This window comes from Dinoponera quadriceps, unplaced genomic scaffold (assembly GCF_001313825.1).
Source record: "Dinoponera quadriceps isolate SergipeBrazil2010 unplaced genomic scaffold, ASM131382v1 scaffold10866, whole genome shotgun sequence".
Lineage (NCBI taxonomy): Eukaryota > Metazoa > Arthropoda > Insecta > Hymenoptera > Formicidae > Dinoponera > Dinoponera quadriceps.
Window position 1 is genome coordinate 72,099 of NW_014564648.1, and position 22,215 is coordinate 94,313.

Below are 22,215 nucleotides of genomic sequence, written 5' to 3' on the forward strand. Positions count from 1 at the left end.
AATTATCGTCACTCAAAATCAGAGGGCAAATGTTGATTTCACGTTGCAGGATGGATTCTTGATCCATACGAGTAATTTCAACTTGATTTTATCTATCTTAATTTTGAATCCATAAGAAGATCCCAGCCGTTCAGACGGAGATTTGTTTCAGTAACGGTGGGACATGTTAAATTCGTTCTTCAATTTCAAATGAAAATATTCACTCGGCGATTCAGAGAATGGAGGAATTCGCTCCGTGCGGGTGAAAAACTCGCTCGATTTCGATCGACGCGGCTGTCAATCTATTTCTCGAGCGAAATCTCTCCCGAAGTAATTCAGAGGGTGCTTCGTTTCGTCGGGACAACAAGAATCCACGAACGAGAGCCAGTCGTGTCGCCTCATAACGGATGCTTCTTTATAACCCATATGTGACATTCGTCCCACGCGTCACATGTTTCGACACCAATCTCGTCGCGTACATCGGCCTCCAAACGTTCCTCCGTTCTACATCCACGAAATCTCGATACCGTGGACCTTCGCATTAGGCGGCGACACTTTCACAGCCGCGACACAGATTTCTCGAGCTCCGCTCTTTCTCAACCCTCCTCGCGTTCCTCGGAGGAAGCGCTCGTGGCGTAACGAGTGGCCGCGTCCGACGGGATAACGAAGGATCGCGGGTGCGCGAGGAAGAGAGATACGACCGCCGGGATTTTTACGGACAAGTACACGAGAGGTATCTTGCTTATGAGTTACGGGTACGGGAAGTCGTGCACCGCCGAGTAGCCACCGAGCGTGGAACCCGTCGTACCGGTTTCCCTCGGATTCCGGTCCGCGGTGCCGTCGAACCGGCGAGACCGGGTGAATGTGCGGGGCGATTATTGTCCTCGAGCCGGCCCTGACGGAGTACTCGAGTGTACACGAGTCGAAATTTGAATGCTCCCTGGTAGAAATTGAATCTCGTGGATATCTAGCCACGAGATAGTGAATCTGTGTTTAACGTTGCTGCTAGTCAGTAATGTAACCTTCACTTATCCTAGCGAGTAGATAATGACTGGACAAATAAGTTAGCTGATGGTTTTGACTTTTTTCGCCACTTTCAATCGTACAGATTTCACTTCAAGACTACCTTGAACAATTTATTTTGACGTCAAAACGGCGAAGACTGACATTTAAGATTAACGGACGTTTGAGATTATTTCAAGGTTAAAGTAGGAAGAAATTATATTATTTGGATTGAAGCTGAACCCATTTTATTATCTTAGCTTCTACTGTGTTGCAGAATTAATGGGTTAACGCAGGATTAAAATTTCGACTCTACGGTACTGTCGCAGGTTTGGGTCGGATAACTTAGACTATTAATCTCGCGCGGGAGCAGTCAAAAACGCGCAGGTCCGGCGTTCGCGTCCGTTCGCTCTCAAGCTGTAATTGTTCGGGAAAAACCCGTTGGTTAAGCGCGCGAGCAATTAACGTTGGCTTTGAAAATGCCGGGAATCGCGACGGCTATTTTACGCTCTTCTCCGTTTCACGCTTGGATCTTCTCCCGTTTCACAAACGGGTCTATCGGATCGAAAAATCTGAATAAAAAAAACGCTAAAATTTCCTTTCCTTTCCTCCCCTTTTAGAAAATACACACGAGCGCGAAACGGCTTTTCCATTTCCCGCAGTTGCGGTGAGCGTATCGATCGGTCTCTTCCCGTTCCGGGACATTTCGCGTTGTTTTTGTTGCGCCATACGAAGTTTATGGCTTTCAGGGCGACTGGATGGAACGGCTCGTGGATTCTGTTTCAATTTCATCGGGACTCCGCGAGATTCCTTCGCGTGGAATAGCGCGGAGCGATTGTCGCGCTGGTGCATCTCTCTATTCGATGCGCGATAAGGTGCGTCGCGCTTACGTGCGCAGCGTGCATCGTGTCAGTCGTAGATAACTAAGAACGCTCGCAACGCGAGGGGGACGCTGAGAGGGGAAATTGTTGTGTGTTAACCGTGTATAAATCTCGCTCGCTTTATCGTATCTGAAGTCGGAAGTGACGCGTGTCCGACGTAGAATGGAATACATTTTCGGTAACGGAGGAAAGTTGTCGCGGACAGTCGCCGCGACAGAGGAAAGCGGAGACAAACTCACGTCCACGGACTGAAATTGCCGTATTAAGTGCCGCATTACGTCAACGTTCTTTCCTCGTTGCGACAGACAATTATCGCTTCGCGCAATTATCGCGCAAAGAAAACGAATTCGTTTCGACAATATCGGACACTACGTAACGACGATCTTGTTGACACGCTTGCATCGATAATATTGTTGTCCGCGTCATCGTTATTCAAGAAAAAAGAAATATGGGAAAACTCACTCAGACGGTTACCCAACGTTCATAACCGGAAATTCTTCGTGCGCGCTTCTGCGTGCCGTAATACATGTGCTGATCGACGAGGATTCGTCGATCACGAACATGTGTGCGCTCGACGTTACGTTTAAGCGGCAGTAAACTTTAATTGGAAATATATTCTGCGATCGACGATAGTTCCATGCGATTCTGGCTGGAATCTTTCTCCTCTTCTCTCTCTCTCTCTCTCTGTCTGGAATAATAGTTCCGGCTTATAGGCGACTTAAGAAGCGAACGCAATTAAGCAATTTCAAAAATGATCTCGGGAGAGGTGTAACGATCCCACGGCCTTGTACGCGCGGTATCGCATGCACTGTGCGGCGTTTGCGCTCTTTGAAGCGGAATAGATGCGCTCGAGTGCACTTTCTCAGAGGAATTCGCTCCCCCTTCGATCGGTATGAACTTTAAACCGACGTATCATATGCGCGACGTAATTCGCCGTACGTAAATCGATACATTGCGAAAATTCCTGTTGACGCTACGTTAAACCCGGTGTCCTAGATTCACGCATACGAGTGTCGTTAGCACATTCTTCCGTTGTGAAATTCAGGACCGATTTTGATCCGGCGAGAGCGCCGAATTGTTTCGCGAATAGAGAGACGAGCGAAGAAGCATCGGAGAATGAATAGAAACGAAGGGTATTGTCCGCACGCTGGGCAGATACAGACAGCGGAGGATTGCCCGCGTGCCGAGTAGAGACAGTCTAGGAATGCTCGAGCACTAAGTAAATGCCGACAGGCGAGTATCTATCCGAGCGTCGAGTAAATACACAGGGAAAAATATCATTCCACCGCTGAGAAAAGCAATTACTCAGTTTATTTTCCTTCTTTTAAATAATAGCTTTCTTCAATTAAGAGAATGTTTTTCGATAACAGTCTCAAAACATATTCATCAAAAATTTGAGTAAAGCTCACGTATTCAAAAAAAGAATTTATTCTCTTTTCAGGAATATTGTAATATAATTACATATCTTATTGAAGGAAAGTTAAATTCTGTTCATTTAAATGAATAAATCTTAATTGGATTTAATTTAATATTCTCCGAAGTATATATTAAACACTTAATTTAATCGAATTCCGAATATATTTGGAATAAATTCGATGCTTATGACGAACTTATATAATATTATTCGCGGATATTTAAACTTACGAAATATTGAAACTAATGAAACAAATAACATTTACTTGGATGCGGCATGTGCTCTTTTTTCGCTACACACCGTAGCGCTGGCCATGTGCTGAGTAGATACAGACCGTCCTCGCGCGCATTCGAGTAATGTTCGTGCGTCAAGTGGAGACGGACACTAGCGATGACCGCGTGCTAAGTAGATATGGAGAGTCTAGCGCTGATCGCTCGTGAATAGATACGGACGCTAGCGCTGGTTGCTCGCGAGTAGATACGGCCAGTCTAGCGCTGGCCGAGTAGATGCGGATAGTCTAAGGCTGGCCTCGCGCCAGTGGAACAGTCGAGTACTGTCCACGCGCCAAGTAGATATGGACAGTCTAGCGCTGGCCGCGCGCCGAGAAGATACGGATGTCAGCGTTGCCCGCGCGCTGAGTAGATACGAGCAGTCTAGGGATGGCTGCGCTCCGAGTAGATACAAACAGTCTAGGCCACGTGCCAAATAGCGGCGATCGGCGATCATGATTTCTGGTCCGTAAGTAGACACGGATAAGCGACTGACGAACTAAGAGCTCCGAAAGCATACGCTTCGATGAGGATGCTGAATGCAATATTATAATATTTCTGAAGCTCGGTTTCTCACCGAGATAGACGCCGGTTGTCGCGAACTTTGGGAGGCAAGAAACGTTCTCGCGTTTTTCAGGGAAAAATTATCATCAACCACATTGTTGGAGGCGTCACAATGCCGACCGTCCGCCCATCCGTCCGTCGTTTTTCTAACGACCTCCGTTGCTCGGGCCCTCCCTCCCCCCGGATAATTTTGCCTTTCTTCGCGTTCCTCACACTTTCTCCCGGCTTTGTGCGAAACACACGCACGAGAACCGCAGAAGCGCGACAGAGCGTACCCCAGCGCAAAATAATCAGCCGTGAGAAGCGCGTTACGCGCTCGCGCACGAGCGAGTGGGCGAGTTCGTTGACGCCGGCGGATGCGGCGCAACACCGCTATAATAAAATAATAAACCCATTATGTGTATCGCCTGGCCGTCGTCCATTGTCCGAGGCATTTGCTCTCTGTGACCTACCTAACGACACGATCCTGTACACACGTGAGCATCGACGGTGTGTTACGAGCTAGCGAGAGCGAGCGGGCGAGCGACAGAGAGAAAGAGAGAGAGAGAGGGGGCCCTTTTCACGATGGAATTCACCGCGAAGGCTCGTGCGCAGTCGGGTCACGGCCCGAGGGGAACGCGAGAACGTGTATTTACACATGATCCGTGCGCGATACTGTCGCCGGAGTATAGGCACATAGGAGGCGTCCCTACATACGGCGTATGTAATATCGGGTATGCGTGCGGAATTTCTATGGCCACGCGGACTCGCGCTAGGTGCAACGACTGCGCGTTTAAAAATAAGCGCCGGTGGAAAAGAGCGCGGTGTTCCGCCGCGTCGCCCAGCTCTTCAATCCGCTGGTGCAGCTCGCGGACGCTTCCACGCTCGGCTCTCTCTCTCTCTCTCTTTCTCTCTCTCTTCGGTTGCGCGGAATCTTCCCATCGAATCTCGTAAATAACCGACGACGAAGTGTTTAATCTCCCCCGGGGATTTGCTCGAGTTGTTGCGCGATGATTTATTGGCTCGACGCGGAATTGTGGAATCAGTTAGTCGTAAAGCGTCGTAAACTTTAGTTTCTCTCTCTCTCTCTCTCTTTCTCTCTCTCTCTCTCTCTCTCTCTTTCTCTTTATTGCGCGTTCTCGGCTATATATGTAACGCGATATATTTGTTAACAGAGCCGGTTAAAGACCTGTTCGATAAAAAAAGCGGCTTTATTCGGCGCCGATTGCAGTTAGATAATTCGGTGCGGGAAACGCTGTAAAATAGTAGGAAGCCCGTTGTCGCCGCTATTGCCTAATCGTTCATTCATAACGTCCTGTCACGCGAGGAAAATTCGTGTCTCACCGTGTGATTTGCGTTTCGTTACGGTGCCGATCGACCATTCGTACGCGAGTGTATCGGCGATACATTCGTCCGCACATTCGAGTACTCGAAGATAAATGGAGTTTCGCAGAGTTTCACGTCGATTCGGTAATTTGCATGTAATAATCGGCGTGTACTTTCGCGAGAGGGCAAAACTTGGAGGAGCGTGCAGAAGCGAAACGGCAGGCACGAACTTTACGTCGATGTCGATCAACAGGGCATTTTTTTCCCGCGGATATTGCTTCCTCGGGTTTAACGAGAGGGACGTGCAACGTGAAAGAAGTTCCCTCAAGAGTTCAGCCTCTTATCCCGAAATTCTAGAGCGCGGCCGGCTCGTGGTGAATATTGAAAGATGTAATTTAATAGGTACCAGCCGCTGCTGAAATATTAACGGAGCCTCAGAGACGCCGCGCAGCCCATCCTTGAGCATGAATTTTTCAAGTTCCACCGTCGGACAGGAAATGCTCTCTCGGGGCCGAAGTACCCTGGGAGTTCTTTCCAGTTGGCGGAAATTTTGTCCGCGAATTCCGGCCCGACCTATCCTGAACGCGAGCGAGCCATTTCTCGCGCGCGCACGCGTACCGACGTGCGGCTGTCCAACGTGAGACGAGATCGACTTCGAAACTGACGAAATGGTACATAAATAACCGAGGATACGTCCGACACACGTACGTGTACATTCAAACATGTGTATTTGTGTGTATGTGTGTGTATGTTTACTACACGGCGTGAGGAACAGCGACCTCCGCGAATTTAGCCGTTCGAGAAACCGCGACTCGAAAGAATTTTATTTTAAAACCCACCTACGGGTAATCGTGAGGAGTCGTTGGAAGAGGGGGAAGACGGGAGAGAGTCTTATCTGAAATTTCATCTGTGTTCTTCATTCATTAAAACTTCCCGCCTGTTGTATTTAACGGCCTGATAATTAACTTCGCTAGTAAACTTCTGGCACGGAAAAATTGGATAAACTTTACGCGAAGAACAAGTTTCTCCCTCTCTTTCTCTCATCGTTCTTCTCCCTTCCTATCTCTTTCTCTTCGACGGACATCCTCTTCTCACGGACATTCTATATATTTTTGTGGCGTGTCGGTTCTCCCGACACGAGCGGCCGGATTATTTCGCTCGCCTGCTTCGCGCGAACAAAGCTCACAATTAGGAGGGGAACAATGAAGTTTCAACCCGGTGGACGAGCTTCATTATCGGCCTCGACAGGATACACTCGAGAGATCTCAGCAGGCCCAGCCCGACGTTCCCGTCGTTCGGTCAGGCGCGTTCGCTATTGCGGCGCAAAGAAGAGACGAAGAGGACGAACACAATGTGTCGTGGTTGCGACATAGAAAGAGTTTTCAGTTTGCTCTCGCGGATGGACGGGATCCGTCGTCCACGGTACTCGGCGGATGCAAGTTTCAACAGTCGCTTCCAGTGCCAATTAAGAGCGCAGGACGATATCGCGCGGTGTCTTCTCTCTCCCTTTTCCCTCTCTTGTATCTCGATCACATTATATCACGCGGCTCGCGCTCTTAACGAGCGTCGTTGTTACGAAGCTCTAATACGCCGCGAATAACGCTCCTTCCTGGGCTCCTTCTTGGAAGGAGGGAAATTGCGCACGTCGACTTCGACATTTGACATGTGCGCGCAGGAGGAAACGACGAGCGGACGGTCCAGCATTTAATGCTGGCCGGCCGCGCGCGGATAGGGGCCGCCTTGCATCACAAGGGTCACACTTATCTCATTGAGCCCCATCAAACTCAATTACGGACGCTATAATTAACGTTCCAGCTAGCCGGTCCATTCGAGCACCACTGATAGCTGCGAGAGAGGAATGTTGTTGTCGAGCAACGCGCACGGAAGGACGAGTTATCGGCCGGCCGGAGCGATTGAGAGGCACGGGGCGGCAGGAAGGAAGGAAGGATCAAACGTATAAACTTACGCTGCCAAGTGGAAACACGCACGGTCCATCGACCGACGCCCCTGTCGGAGATGCGAGGCCAATAGGCAGGCAGCGACCCTTGCCGGGTTGCAAGTAGATGCAGACAATCGAGGACTGCCTGTACGCCCCGAGTAGAAACGGACAGTCATCGACGAGCTATTCCGCGCGTGAGAGAAAGAGAATAAGACTCGTCGGTCGATGACGATGATGACGATTATTCATTCGTAAGTGGACACGGACAATCGACGTTTCTCAACGGAGATGCGAGAAGGTAGCCGAAGATGAGGCTTGTCTTCAGCGTCCGAAACATTCCCCCTTTGATATTGATCCTTGCTCGTGACGTTCGTTTTACATCTTCAAATTGATGAGTCTCCTAGACGAGTACATCGCTAGACTGGCGACATTCTACACGATTTTCACATTTAAAAATGTGAATTCACTAGATGATTGAGAACCTCAACTTACTTTACCATAAAAAATGCCAATGAAGTCACATGAATTCGCGATAATAAGCCTCGGCACTACAGAATTTCAGATAAAAATATCAGCTCGCTCGAAGCTATCAACCTTAACATGATAAAATAAGAGGGAAATGTAAAGTTTTCCTCTCCCGAAGTAGTGTACAATTTCAGCGCCTATTCTAGGGTTAAATGTGAAATTGCGTTTTAGATCGACTTCGCGAGCCGTGCGCTTCCTCATTCTCGCGCTCGGCTCTTCGATTCGCGCTATGATTTTACCCGAATCATCCTCCTCCTCTTCCTCCTCATCATCAACCTCATCCTCATTATCATCATCGTCATCATATAACATCTCTGAGCGTGCATCGCGGTTGCGGAACGTAACTTCTCCCGGGATCGCCGCGGCAGGTTGATGATGTACGACGAGGGGGATGATGATCGAGGAGATGCCGAGCAAAGAGAGAGAGAGACAAAGAGAGAGAGGGTAAGCGAGAGAACGAGAGAAGGGGCGAGAGATCATCGGCGGCTTCAGAGTGGGAGGAAATGGCACGCTCAGTCCGCGCCTAACCGTCGCGTAGCGCGGATTCAGTCACGTTCTCTCGAATCGGCCAGCTCTCTCTCTCCGCTTTTGTTCGCCGACTTGGCAATTCGTCGTGATTTATCGCGCAGTTCGTACTTTACGCTCGAATGTCGCTGACTACGTGCTGGTGGGGACTTCGTTTGCAAGGTATGTCGCCCCGGCGAGATTCGACGTAGCTTTGTTTTTGCTCCCGGCAGTATCAGCTGACGCCCTCGGTACGTGCTTGAAGTTTCTTCTTCGTATCGTAATCACCGTGAGAGCTCTCCTTCTGTGCGAGCCTGTCATATCTTGCGCGACGAGGCGAAATGTTTTTCCGACTTCGTCTGCTTGTCAGCATGACGCGAAAGAAATCTCGCGCGGATAGGAGAACGAAATCTTCCACTGAGTTTAAATTACCAGACACCCTCCGACCCACCCGCCCCGCCCGACTTGGCGTGGCGAATTGAATTTAGAACAACGCGACGTGACACACGAGAGCGAGACGCTGCCAATAAATCCTCCTTATGCCGCCGCAGCGGCGATAAATTTTGATACCTACTGGCCGGGCGGCGTTGCGATTAACGCGCGAAGCGCCGGTATCGCGAGTATATATTTTTAACGCTGTTATTCTTTTTCCCTTTTCAAGATAGAACCGGGCGTATCTCGCTCGCAAATAAATTGCGGCGCTATCGTCCCCGTGCATCGTGCGCGCACAAAAATAGCGAGCTCGTCCGGAAGAGCCGACCTTCGACGCTCGATAGCAATTCACTCCGGGGTTCCGGAGGGGGTGCGCCGAGAGAGATTGATAGATCGCCCATCATACAGAATTACCCGGGCGATTTTTCCTAGGAACGACGGGTCTCCATTTGCGTTCCGTATTCGCGGATTGAAATTGCGACGCGTCGAACCGCTGAAGTATGCAGCGGTTCGTTTTCGTTGCCAGAAGTCGCGTTGGAATATTTAGAAAGTGTCGAGGGACGAGCGGCCGCAGCACGAACGTTCATAGGTGGGTCGGTCGGTCGGTTGGTTAGTTGGTTGGTTCGTTGGATGGTTTAACGCGCTCCTCGCCGTCGGGCATTTTTAATCCGCGTTGGATACGCACGATTTATTGGCCCTCCCCTTCCATTCATCGACTCCCTCGCTCGTTCGACCTCCTGAGGGGGCTGATTGAACTGTTTTGAGGTCGCATTGCGCGTCGGTCAGGTGCCACTCCGTACGATTATCGAGCGAAGAACCACGCGCGACCCGTCGAACCGCCTAGTCAAACGCACTTCCGATTATTTATCACCATCGTCCCTGTCGCCCTAACCCTCGTCCGTAAACATTGTAATCGCCGAATAATTGCCCGGGGGTGGGTTGTTGCGCGGCAGGCCGAAACAACGACCGTTTCGGCGTAAATAACCGATCGATCGGTCAAATATACGGCGACAGCTGGGAATTACGCGGGATGTGTGCCTTTCTTATTATAGAATGTAGCCAGAAATACATTATCGGACGAAGCGAGACAGAAATCCGGCTGAATTTGCAAATGTCGGCGGATCGGAACAGTCTCCGATTAGCCCCGCGGCTACGGAGGTGAACTTTCAATTCCAGAACTCTGATTAACTTATCGCTATCGAGGCGAGAGGGCGGGAGCTGGTATAATTCGAAGACAGAGATAGAGAGAAGAAGAGAGAGAGAGAGAGAGAGGTAACTCATGTATTCAGGTGAAACGTTACAACCTTCGCGACGTCTCGCCAGTCTCGCGGCGCATTGTAAACGTTGATTTAATAGCGGATGCGGCGCACCGGTCTTGATATACGTGGGAAACGACTGCTGTATTTCTTTTCATACGCGCGTTTCCCCTCGTTCGCTCCCGCCGAGGCTGCACACGGCTCCGGTCGTATCGCCGTGGCCTTTGCACATTAATTTGTCGTGTTCCTAGGTGGAACATCGTCTCCTCGTTGCTCCATCTCCTCGAATTCGCCCGGCGAATCGAGATCCTCCCTTTACCTCGTAGGTCGTAATCGTTCTCGCGAATTTATTTTCACCGTGGAACGCAACGCACCTTCCCTCGCATCTGCACCATGATGGAAAATAAATCTTTGCTCCCGTGGACTCACGTGGATGGAAAAGGGGGATAGGAGGGGAGGAAAAGAGGCCGGAAATTTTAGTCCTCGCACGTAGTCGTTCCTGTTATTCTCGCTTCCGCTGAATTATCTCGCGTCATCTTTCCCGGCCGCGAGAGCGCACGCACGCTCGGCGCTCGGTATGAATTACGCGATAATACGATATTGTTAGTCGGCCGCAGAAGCGGGGGTGCGAAATGCGCACCGCCGGATTAACCCGCGCGCCATTGTCTCTATCATTCATGACGCGGTGTGTCAATTCCGCAATGGATAAGGCCGAACAACGGCGCCGGTGTTACCAGCTTCCGTACCGCACGTGACACGCAGTAGCCGGCACAAAAATAATACGTCGCGCTGGTACAGTATGAGAACGCGGTTGTTAACAACCTCGTGACGCAACGACGCGCTGACTCGAGCGTATCGCAGAAACATCGAAAAAGTGAAATGACAGTGTTCGCACGCGCGTGTGCATGCGTCATCGGCAAATATCGCTGGGAAATGTAAATTTCCGCCGCAGCCTCTCGTTAACTCGAAAAATGAACGAAGTAGTATGTCTACTTCTTTCTCTTTTTCTCTCCCTTCCGTCGAGAGAAAAAGGAAGGAGAGAAAAAGCACTGGTTTTAGCTATATTTTGTAATTTCCGATATGCCTAATATTTTTTCTGTATATATATATATTTTTTTTTTACTTTTCTTTTATTCGTTTTTGTTAAATGCTCTTAGACCAATATTCATAGTCGGATCTTATGTTTAAGACTGTCTTAAGTTCATCTTCAGATGTTTCGTAGTCGGTGAAATAAGTCGTAGAACATCTGAATAGGAATTTAAGACGGTCTTAAATATAAGATCTGGCTGCGAGTATCGGCCTTAAAGTGCAAAGCATAAAGCGAAAATAAACGCTATTATCTATAGATATGTATAGTTTATTATCGTCATTATCGTTTTGCGACACATTACTGTATGTCATCTATCTTTAGTTTATGTAAACATGTATTTTTCTTTTATTTTCTCTCTCTCTCTCTCTCTCTCTTTAAATCATACATTTCTATTTTTCTCGTTATGACGACTGTCTGTATCATGTATTAACCTCAATTGTCGCTCTTACAGGATTTATCTTAGAGTATAGTAAAATTGAAACCCTATTCTATTCTATCTACCTTACATCCGTGCGAGAGTCACATATATATCAGACACACGTCGGTCTCAATCAGTGCGCAGTAATTATTCCCTGCGAAAGAGAACACAATTCGTAGCTGTCAACGAGGTGTCAAATAATGCAGCCGCGTGTAAAGCGACACGCTCCGATTCATATTTCGGCTTGAGAATTTTCCGGCCGCTTGCGCTCGCTTCAACGCCGCGGCGGCAGCCTTGGGCCGAGCGAGGAGGTTGTTATCGCAGTTGTTTGATCGCAGACGCCCGTGAATTGCTATTAAAAAAAAGAAAGATAGAGAAAGAGAAGGGGGAAGAAAAGAAAGACGAAAACGCGTCGAGCCGGGTTCCCTGCGAAATAATTCCCTCCCTTCTCTCTACGAGGAAATTTGAAGTCGCTGTTCAGATACGACGGCTGACATATTTCTGCGAAGAAGATCCCCGGGTGTCACGACACGACCTTAGCAGATAACTCGGAATCATTATTATATTACGTCACTATATGTCGGTGCTACGTTGGTACACTACTTAACTCTGCGGCCAGGCGCGCAGTTACACTAACAGCGGCGGGAAATTAAATTACGCTCCTCTACTTACATGCATCTGGGTCATGCGAAGTCTACGTCGCTTGGTCTAGTTCTCGAAGTAGATGTACTATTAACACACCGCTATTACGGACGAAACTCCGCGATCTCAGCGCGCAATTAGCAGCGGCGAACTCGCGCGAATCCCGAACTGTGAATCTTCGCCGAACACCGCGCTCGGCCGGTTCGAGAGCGGTTGACGGGAAGTGGAGTGGATTCGAAGCCTTCCCCCCCACGTCAATAGATTATCATATATTTAAATTACGGTCTCTGTGTTTCGCGCTAGGCGTTTTATCGAACGCACTGTAACTTATTCATGAGTAAGTGTGTCTCTCCTTTTCTCGTCTTTCGCTCATTGTTCGGTCGGCGAAACCAAAAAAAAAGAAACAGGGGGAAAAGAGAGCGAGCGAGCGGACATATTTATTCAGCGCGCGCGCGTGTGAATAGGAGATTTACGCGATGAATAAAGCATTATTTCGTCGTCGCTGTGATGAAACCGGACCGCGGGGACGAAAATTCGTCCGCGTAACTAAGTCGCGCGTCACAGGGAAAACGAATTATGGCCGCGATGAGAGCCAGAGAAGATGAGTGCGCGCTGACTGAGAACTCTTCTTCGACGCCCACGCGAGTTTTATTCGAAAATCCCCTGACTCACTGTTTCCGTGCTTTTCAAGGATTCCAGCCGACGTGGCTGCGCGTTACGCACACGCGGCGGCGATCGGGTTTCGCTCCGATTTTCGGTTCGTTTCGTCACAAACGAGCGCGGAGGTCGTCTTCCGGGGTTCATCCTTGCGGACGCAGCATCGAGATTCGCACGTCGGTTATCCGATGATCTTTTCAACTTTCGCTTGACATTTTGCAACAACATCTCTCGAAAAGGATGATGATTTCATGCGAAGAGAGAGGGAGAGAGAGAGACGAGGCCTTGCTTGCGTTCATATTCGGCGGTCGAACGAAAGCAAACATGGATAGGTGTAGGTCCTATCTTTTACCATCGTGGCACGCAGTTCACGGAGCGTGTCTGCGACTGGTACACGGTCGCACGCGGCTCCCCGTGCGTACGTGTGCCTCGCGTGTGTGTAAATGAGTAACAGGTATATACGCACTCACACCATCGAGAGGCCGGCGATTCAGGCCCCGGTGTGTACGGGGCATAACTGGCACACACGAGGCGTGAGAGAGCCGCAAGGCCAGGGCCGTACGCCTCGGCGGCTTTATCGCGGATCTATCCGGCGGTATTTTTTTCACGGGGAACGTATCATCTCGTTAATCGCGCCTCCTGATCTCGGATCACCTCTGCTAATTGGTAATCGAGTGCGGGATTATGAGCCGGGTAATGAAGCGCGCGAAACCGATATCGATTCGCGCGCACCTGCGTTCCCGCGCGTCGAGCACGTCGGGGCCCGTCAGGAGCGCTGGATGATCATAAGTGGAACATGGGATATTCCAGAATCGACGGGGTGTGCAGCACTGTTTCTCGCGTTTCCCGTGAGATTCCCCCGATCGATATTTTCTTAGCGGGAGATTCGTCACCGCGCGAGGTCGTTCCTCGCGACGATCACTACGCTTGAGAGATCTCGAGGTAGCCGAAGTTCGTTGGTTTAAATTCTTCGTCGGAGTGTTTGAGCTATTTCGGACCGAGCGACGTAACGGCTTTCGGCCGTTTATTCGTTCGGCGCTCCGCTTGGTCGATTCGCGAGGCTTACGAAAAACATCGCGAAAGAAAAGGTTTAATATTGTCTCTTGCGACAGGTAGAACGCACGCGTCACGATTCGCCCGTCAGAATTTCACTTTCGTCGGCATATTTCTATTTATATAAAATATAAATTTATACTCTGTATAAATTATATTAATTTAAATAAATTTTTTTCTTATTTACAAGAAAAATTGCTTTGTTCGCGTCAACACCAACTGCCAGCTCAGTTTGTCCGCCCGGCCGGAGATCGACGAACTGGACGAAAGGTCTTTCAATCATCACTGTAACGAAATGTATCCGCTATTCATGTTCTAACAAAGTTTCTACAGTTGCTTCTTTACTTGAAAAATATATTTAGTGCCATTTATGCCGTTTTTCAATAATATGCTTCGCTCTGAATTCATGATTTATCGGTCACACGTTTTGCCGCGCTGGCACGGAGATTTTGTCTTTTGACCGGAGATCGGGAGATTTTCCTTTTCGTGTCCGGAGACTCCGGGCGAAAACCGGGGAAGTGGCAACTCTGGATCAGCACTTATCATGGAAAAAGACTTCTCACAGAGCATATTTTATCCGAAGGACATCCTGGGAAAATCCTCCGGACGCTTTAGGATATCCCTTGAAGATCCCTTTGGGCGTCTTTAGGACACCCCTCTGTGTGCTGTATGAGTTTGAACTCGGTCAAAATTGATTCCATGCGATCCCGTTGCCCGTCGCGCGCGCAATTCTCCCGCGCGTTTCCGAAATATCTCGATCCGACGCCGAAATTTCTCGGTTGCGATTTGCGTGCTGTTTACCGCGCGGTTCTGCTCCGCGACGGTACATCGGCGAGAGGTGTTGCTCGCATAAGCATGTGCCCGGCTGTACCACCTTCTCGCGATCACGATTTAACCGTGACGCAATTCCCGCGCGTCCCCCTTTATATCCACCAAGGAAATCATCTTCGTACGTTTCACCGGCTGTTACATTGTTCACGGTCTCGCGTTCGTGAGAATACGAGGAAACAATCCACGCGATGTGTTCCGCGGATCGAACGGAGTCGTTAGTATTGTCCGACCGTGCCGGGTCGCGAAAATTACGAGCGACTGACTAGGTCTCGCGCGAATTCCTCCAAAGAGAAACGAGCCCGAGAGAGACGGCGAAGATAACGTTGTTGGGTATTTCACGATGAATCTGCAAAGATAGGTAGATTGGTAGGCAGATACATAGATAGATAGGGAGAGAGAGAGAAGAGTATATATTTAACCCTGGAGGCTTCTTGGAATATACAGCAATAATACATAATACTTGGTTGTTTGGTGCCTGAGACGATTAATATACATAGTTATTTGAATATAATTTGCAACTACCCAAGGAAAAAAATTGAAAAGCAAGCAAGTATTAAGACGCAGTATTCTGGTTTTAATAACGAATAAAGGCGAGGCAAGTAAGAAGCAGAAAAACACCGCTGCGGCCTCGCCGGGTTTCGCAATTTTGAACGAATTTTAAATTACAAATTAAATGTATCGTGCTCTTGAGATGTATAATCACTAGAAACATAGAAAGGCTTATAAGAGCCGAGCGCGGTCGTTGTCTGCGAATAAATTTGATATGGAAAGGTAAATGTGTTTCATAGTGCAAACGCACTCGCTGATTTTCAAACGAAGAATCTACCTTTCACGAATAAAGCCTGTATCTCAGTTGTTAATATTAATTAAAACGCAAATTATTAATTAATTAACTAGCATTCATCGATTCCTTTAAATGCGTTTACACTGTCACACAAACACATTTATTCTCCCATATAAAACTTATTCGTATCAACGATCTCGCCCTTCTGTGTTTCTAGTAAACTTCAAATTGATGCGTGCTCGTGTAAAATTACAGACTTTTGGCAACGGTCGCGGGGACTCACTGGCGTCGTATGCAGAAACGATTTGCAGTATGCGCTTCCGCATACTTTTCATGCCAATTAGCGTCGTTCCGCGAAATTAAAGCGGAAGATCGCGCGTATATGTATTCCTGCATTATTGGAAGGAGGTGTGTAACGGCAATATAGGCGTAGTTGCATGCGTTATTAAAAGCGGATTCGGAGAAGATGGCCGAGATATTACAACTAGTCTTTGATTCATTCGATGTAACGTGGCGCGGTGTAATGCATAACGACGCGTCGGATTTGCATTTGATCATTTCGCCGACGGAATTATTATGCCGTGTTCCTCGGGCTCGACGGCTCAACTTCACCGAGGAATTCTATCGACGGAGCTGTAACGCGCGCGTGAACAGAGGCGGCGACCAGGGGGAGTCCCTAATTGCTCTCGATTTGACATCTATCGAGAAGTCGCGCCGGCACTGTTGTACAACGAACGTTCCTTTAAACGCGTATCAACGTGCGGTACGCGATCTGGCACAATGACGTAAAGACGTGCGTGTCGCACGATAGCGTTCATTCCTTTTCATTACGTTAAATTGCATCCCACGAACGTGGACATTAGTTAGTTAACAGTTAGACGTGGTGATGTCGCAGGGGGAATAAGTCAGTTGAAGGAGAATTCCGATGCGTATCTTTCTCTCTCTCTCTCTCTCTCTCTTTCTCTCTCTCTTTGTTTCGTGCTTTCAGGCGCGATATACCGCATTTACTGATTTGCTTTATCCCATTAAGTGATGCAATTATTTCGCAAATGTTTTTAATTAAAGTACCAGTCTGTTTATTTCCCAGAAGTCTCGGATTAATGTCAGAAGTATTTCCAGCGAGGGCATAAATATAACAGGGAATTAGCCGCTGGAAACGTAATAGTAAAATTATAAATTAATAATTATAAAATTATCATTAATATTTTATCCAATAATATTATATTTATTATAATATGGAATACTGCGTTTGACTGTTAATAGGTATGCTCAAAGTAATTGTATTGGACAAACACGTGCGCTCTCTTTTGTTTTTTTTTTCAATTTTTTCCTCCTTTGGATAAAATTAATTCAACCGTTATGATGTGAATCCTCGCGGTGTATAATTTAACATGATCGTGTAATGGCCGTGGCGAATAACAGGTTTATTCGGCGTGGTCGTGGTCGTTAATAGGCTTAAATTTGCCGAAGTTTGCTTATGTAATGAGTAACGGTGGGCACGTGCGCGCTGCACGCGTGTTCGCTGCCCACGCGAATTCGCAATGTATACGAGAGATTCGCGGGGTTATTTATAAAGCGAGGATTTTTCGTATGAGGCTTCGCGCGAGGCAGGTTTCCGCGGATCTTCGCAAATACCGGTAACGCGATCGCGCGTATATTTGTGTTGATATTCGCGTCAATATTCCTGAAAATAAATTATATCGAGAAAAAAAGCTGTCCTTATATATTTTTACGTATACGTTTTAAACCCCGGAGATTGGATAGAAAATACTTGTCAAAAGCTTTTTTAGTTATCGAAAAATTACTGCCGAAAACTTGCTACAAAAAAAAAATCGCTTTATTCTTGTTATTTTATACCGTATTGACTTTAACATTCATTCGTAGGCAATATAACGGTCGAAGCGTTCCGACATCTTTTAATAGTGTACATGGAAATTGAATATATGCACTTGACATCGGCAATTTCTCTCTTCCTCCCTCTTCTTATTGTCCTCTCGTTCTTATAATTTCATTTTAGTCAAGGAGCTCATAATTATTCTCCAGTCGTTTTCTTGTAATTATTTATCGTAATATCGGACTTTCCAATCGTTCGATGTTGAATAACGAAGGCGCTTGATTATTTCCCACCCAGAATTCACTTGCGACTGTCGTCGACGCTCATCTCATTACCGCACTTCCGTGGCGAGAGGAAAGGTGTGAAGACGTTTTCATTCAAGCGCGCGACTCCGATCCAGCCATCTGTCACCCGCGGAGTAAGTCAATGCGCGGACGTCGATAATTCCATCAAGCTCGGAGGCTGCGTCCGGCCTCACGTGACGAGAAGTGTATCATGAAGGAAGTACAGGAGCAGCAGCAGCCGGAGTCAATGGAGTCCAACGAATCGGTTTCCGGCTCGAACGAGTACGCCTACCGACCGCTCACCACCAAGCACAGGAGAGCCGGAAGCACCGGCACGACGGGCGACGAGGAGTACACCACAGATGAAGATGAGCTCTACACAGACGAGGCCGACTGCTCGATCGGCGCCAGTCTGCATCCACCTCATCCCATTCTCAAGTCCGACCTCGCGAGGGCGGCCACGGATCTCTTCGGGTACGCCACTAAGCGCGAGGACGAAGACGAGGAGCCGACTAGTCTGTTTGATGAGGACGACAACAAGTTCCTGGGTGACAGGTGCGTCCAGATGGAACCCAGAGAACATTAAGGCATCCTAAACGTCATAAAGATAATAAGACCGTCTTTGAGACAATAACGACGCCTTTGAGACGTGCGTGTTGCGTGGGAACTTCCACAGACAACCTGTATCTGCGTGCATAGTATATTATTACATAAATATTAGATTGGAAACTATGAAACGGGCGTTGAATAGAAATAAAAATCAAAAAGCGCTATTTTTCACATTGTTTATTATTTTTAATCGAAATAATTTCCATTGGCATCTACGACTTTCTGCCAACGATTGGGCAAGTCGTAAATGCCTTTTTTAAAAAAATCTTCATTTTTAGAGTTAATAAACAATTCAAAGTCTTTTATAATATTGTTTTGGTTATTGTATTTTTTTTAGGCTTCCGCGGTATGGATACTTAATTTGTGGTTTCCGGGTTAGTTCCGCGACCTTTACGGATTTGTTTCCGGTGTTTCGTGAACATTTCAGGTTCACATCTTCATGAACAACAACTGAGACATGGGAAAAGAATCCACGAAGAGCACGGCACTAACTTGGAAGTCAAATTAAATACACGTAAATTATTTTATATTCTTCTTTTTCTTATTTTTCTTGTTTGATTTGAATTGCAGAGCTTCTTTTTTCTTCTTTTAAACAATTTTTTTCTTGTTTGATTTGAATTGCCAGAGCCTCGTAATCATCTTTTTGAAGCTTCTAGAGGCAGTTCGTCACGCATTAATTTGAGAGCAAAGATCAAAATCGACACGTGCACGAAAATTACAAGTGTGTTATGTATTTGAATTTTCGGCCGATGTACGCGATTTAGTGTTGGACGTTGTTAATTTAATTGTTGGTCGTTGTTGCTGTAAAGATTATTGATTATCCCGACGGTTTGCACGCTTCAGTTCCAATTCGAGCAAAACCACTCCACTGTTCACGTACAACGAGAAGCTGCATGGTGTTCTATCGAGACATCGAAGCCTGTCGGACGAGAAGAAGCCGGCGAAGTCTTGCGACAAGCTGAAATCTCCTGAGCCAGAAGTTTTAAAGTCACAGGCTCAGCGCACGAGACCCCTGGATCTCCGGTTGAGCGAAGCTGTTTCGGCGGATAAAGCGAAAGACGAGAATGTCGATACAAGCTCGGCGAAGAAGGACAATTCCCGCGAGTCCTCGAGGAGATCTTCTCTGTCCAAGGATACACAGGTAACGCGTCATCCTCGAAATCCCCGGGCCTGCCGATCGCGCTCCGTGAGTCCGCGAGGAAAATGTTTGCGGAAATTACTTTCAGCCGGAGGCGTTGCCGAAGCAGGAGCTGCTGTGCGTCCCTAAGAAGATCAACAGTCCACCGTCGCCCACCACCCTGCAGTGGGGCAGGGCAGTGGCCGAGGTGAAGGAGCACGCCGTGGCGAAGCTGCAGGAGGAGCTCAAGAGGGCCCACGAGGAGTTGAAACTGAAGGACGAGGAGGTGGCTAGATTGTCGCGCATCAGACAGGACGTAGAGGCCGAGCTCGAGGAACTCACTGCCAGTCTCTTCCAAGTTAGTTCCTTCCTATCTCCTCAAGGATAAATAATAATATAAATAGGATATAAATAATGTTTATAATATAAATAGAGTATACAATCAAGGTTAACCAAGAAAAGCCGAGCGCTCTGCTTTCACACGCTTTTATTTAAAAACATAAATTCTTCTTTATTATTTATTTCTGACTCGTGTTTTAGTGAACCTCGATTGTATATTTCAGGGTTGACATTTTTATTCAATCAAATAGATTGCACATGATATAAATAACATAAACCAGAAATATATAATAACCCACGGAAAGTAGGGAGGAGATTAAGGGTTATCATGTATGGCATGATGTGCTTTTAGGAGGCGCACAACATGGTTCGAGAGGCTAACGTACGCCAGGCGACGGCGGAGCGTCTCCTGGAGGAGAGTCGCATGAAATCGGAGGTGCTCGCGGCCGAAGTGGCCGCTCTGAAGACTCTGGTGCTCACGTCCACTCCGTCGCGGCCGAATCCTCATCTGCATCCTCAGATCGACACGAAGGGCCGCGCCGGGAACGGCGAGGAGAGCCAGCAGGGGCTTTTCACGAAGAAACACCGCAGGTACCGATCGAATTTCGTCGATTTTCGTCAAATAAGTCACGAGTGACTGATTATTAATCACAGAACAGTATCAATAATTGTCGAGGCGGTGAGATTGTTGAAAGATCAATAGCGGACTCAGCTCCGAATAGCTTGATTATCATTTATTAGCACGATCATTATTTATTCGAAGCGTATCTTTATTTAGTGCCACGAGGCACAATGCAAATTAGCGACACGCGCTTAAGGCCGATTTGCAATTCCGATGCAGATCGCCGTCGCACTTCAATCTGAAGTACGGCCGGGAGAATTCACCGCCTGATTCGCCGGTGAAAGAACAAAGACCGCCTTTACCGACGGACAGAGAGGTGCTCGAGAGGGATTGGAAGCGGGATCGCGAGAAGGAGAGAGAGCGAGAGTGCAAGGATTTCGGCCTGGAGGTCGATCCGAGGGTGCACACGGAGTTTCTCAGGTGGAAGGCGAATCCATGCGTCGACAAGAGCGATCTCTTCGTCGCGAGGGTATTTAGAGAGGACATCGACCTCTGCCTGGATTTCCCTAACAAAGAATTGGGCGCCAAAGTCAGGCAAGCCGTCTTGGACGGTATCATCTTCATCGAGGCGGTCAGCGACAAGACGAAACTCGCTTTCCCGAAGTACGTGCTCGTTAGCGACGTTGCATTATGAATATTCATCTTGAGGCTGATTACGCGCTACACAGAGAAGAATATCATTCTACTGCTAAGAAAAGCGATTACTCGCTTTACTTTCCTTCTTTCAAGTAATAGTTACGGCCAACGAAGAACATTTTCTTGATAATAGTCTTCAAACACTCACTACAAATTTGAGAAAAGCTCATTATCGTGTACTCGAAAGAAGAATTTATCCTCTCTCTTTTCAAGAATATTATCTACTTCGTCGAAGGAAAGTTAAGTTCTCGGTTAACTCGAATGAGCAGAAACCAAAATTGGTTCTAATTTAATATTCTTAATTAAGGTACTAAACTTACTAAGATGCAGAATATATTTGGAATAAACTTGATACTTATGAGGAAATTTATATTTGCAGATATATGAATTTATATAATACTTATAACAAGTAACATTTATTTGAACGCAATATATGTTTTCCTGCGTGAATGTATCCTGTGAGATAACGATGATATTGCGCTTTCAGGAAATGCGCGCTGCTGGAGGCACCGCGGCAATGCCATTATCGTATGCGACTTGGCGATCAGGAGAATCAGTGGTACTGCATCTCGCAGATCTGTCGCAATCGAGTGAGTAGGCTGATAATCAGTTGAACTTACATCAGACTTATCTTGCGATGAATCCCGTTGTGTGAGAAACCGCATGTCTTATTGCAGATTATAGCGGTGTGCGATTTTTTGAATTACCTGAGATATGTCGAGCGCGGCCTTGTCAAAAGCTCAGGTGAGTTAAAAAAAAATGCATGAGATAGGGTGTGACGGTGATGTTGAAAAATATTCGCCGTCCAAATAATCGATTATAAGAGAAATATCAACCCTTGAGTATCTATTATATTTTAAATATACTTGCAAGAAAGAAAAATCAGTTTTTAATTAAATTTTTAACATTTTTGTTTATATATATATATATATATACATATAATTATATAACGTCTAGAATAAATTATGAATTGCAATATTAAACTACATTTATAAATAGGACGCGATATCACGCGATGAGAAACGACCTGGCAATCAATACGTTTTTCATTGCCTGTTTGTTATTTTTAGAGAAATGACTGGTTGAAAATAAATGTCTCTTCGATCTGTTAAAAGCAACGACATTTGAACTTTCAAACATTTGACGTTGATTTTCAAACAACGACTTAACGACTGGTTATACGAGTCTTTTATTTCTCAATATCACGGATCGAACGTGATAATAAATAT

General features: G+C 47.1%; 2 protein-coding genes across 5 annotated transcripts in view; one reads left to right on the plus strand and one right to left on the minus strand.

Moving 5' to 3' along the window:
• Positions 1-13,611, minus strand: part of LOC106751295 (phosphoinositide 3-kinase adapter protein 1) — a 75,128-nt gene extending 61,517 nt beyond the window's left edge. The window contains exon 1 of the mRNA XM_014632156.1: positions 12,251-13,611. The gene's annotated coding sequence lies outside the window, so the exon portion shown is untranslated. The remainder of the gene's footprint in view (positions 1-12,250) is intronic.
• LOC106751298 (guanine nucleotide exchange factor for Rab-3A-like) overlaps positions 1-22,215 on the plus strand; it is a 34,837-nt gene that overhangs the window by 10,295 nt on the left and 2,327 nt on the right. The window contains exons 1-8 of one of the 4 annotated variants that reach the window (XM_014632167.1): positions 8,384-8,633; positions 17,677-18,218; positions 19,116-19,413; positions 19,499-19,747; positions 20,081-20,319; positions 20,570-20,953; positions 21,474-21,576; positions 21,664-21,730. In XM_014632167.1, the coding sequence (XP_014487653.1) occupies positions 17,875-18,218; positions 19,116-19,413; positions 19,499-19,747; positions 20,081-20,319; positions 20,570-20,953; positions 21,474-21,576; positions 21,664-21,730 (1,684 nt within the window). In that variant the 5' untranslated portion in view covers positions 8,384-8,633; positions 17,677-17,874. Of the gene's footprint in view, positions 1-8,383; positions 8,634-9,990; positions 10,087-17,676; positions 18,219-19,115; positions 19,414-19,498; positions 19,748-20,080; positions 20,320-20,569; positions 20,954-21,473; positions 21,577-21,663; positions 21,731-22,215 lie in introns of those variants that run through there. The other 3 variants (XM_014632165.1, XM_014632168.1, XM_014632169.1) reach the window with 3 other exon arrangements.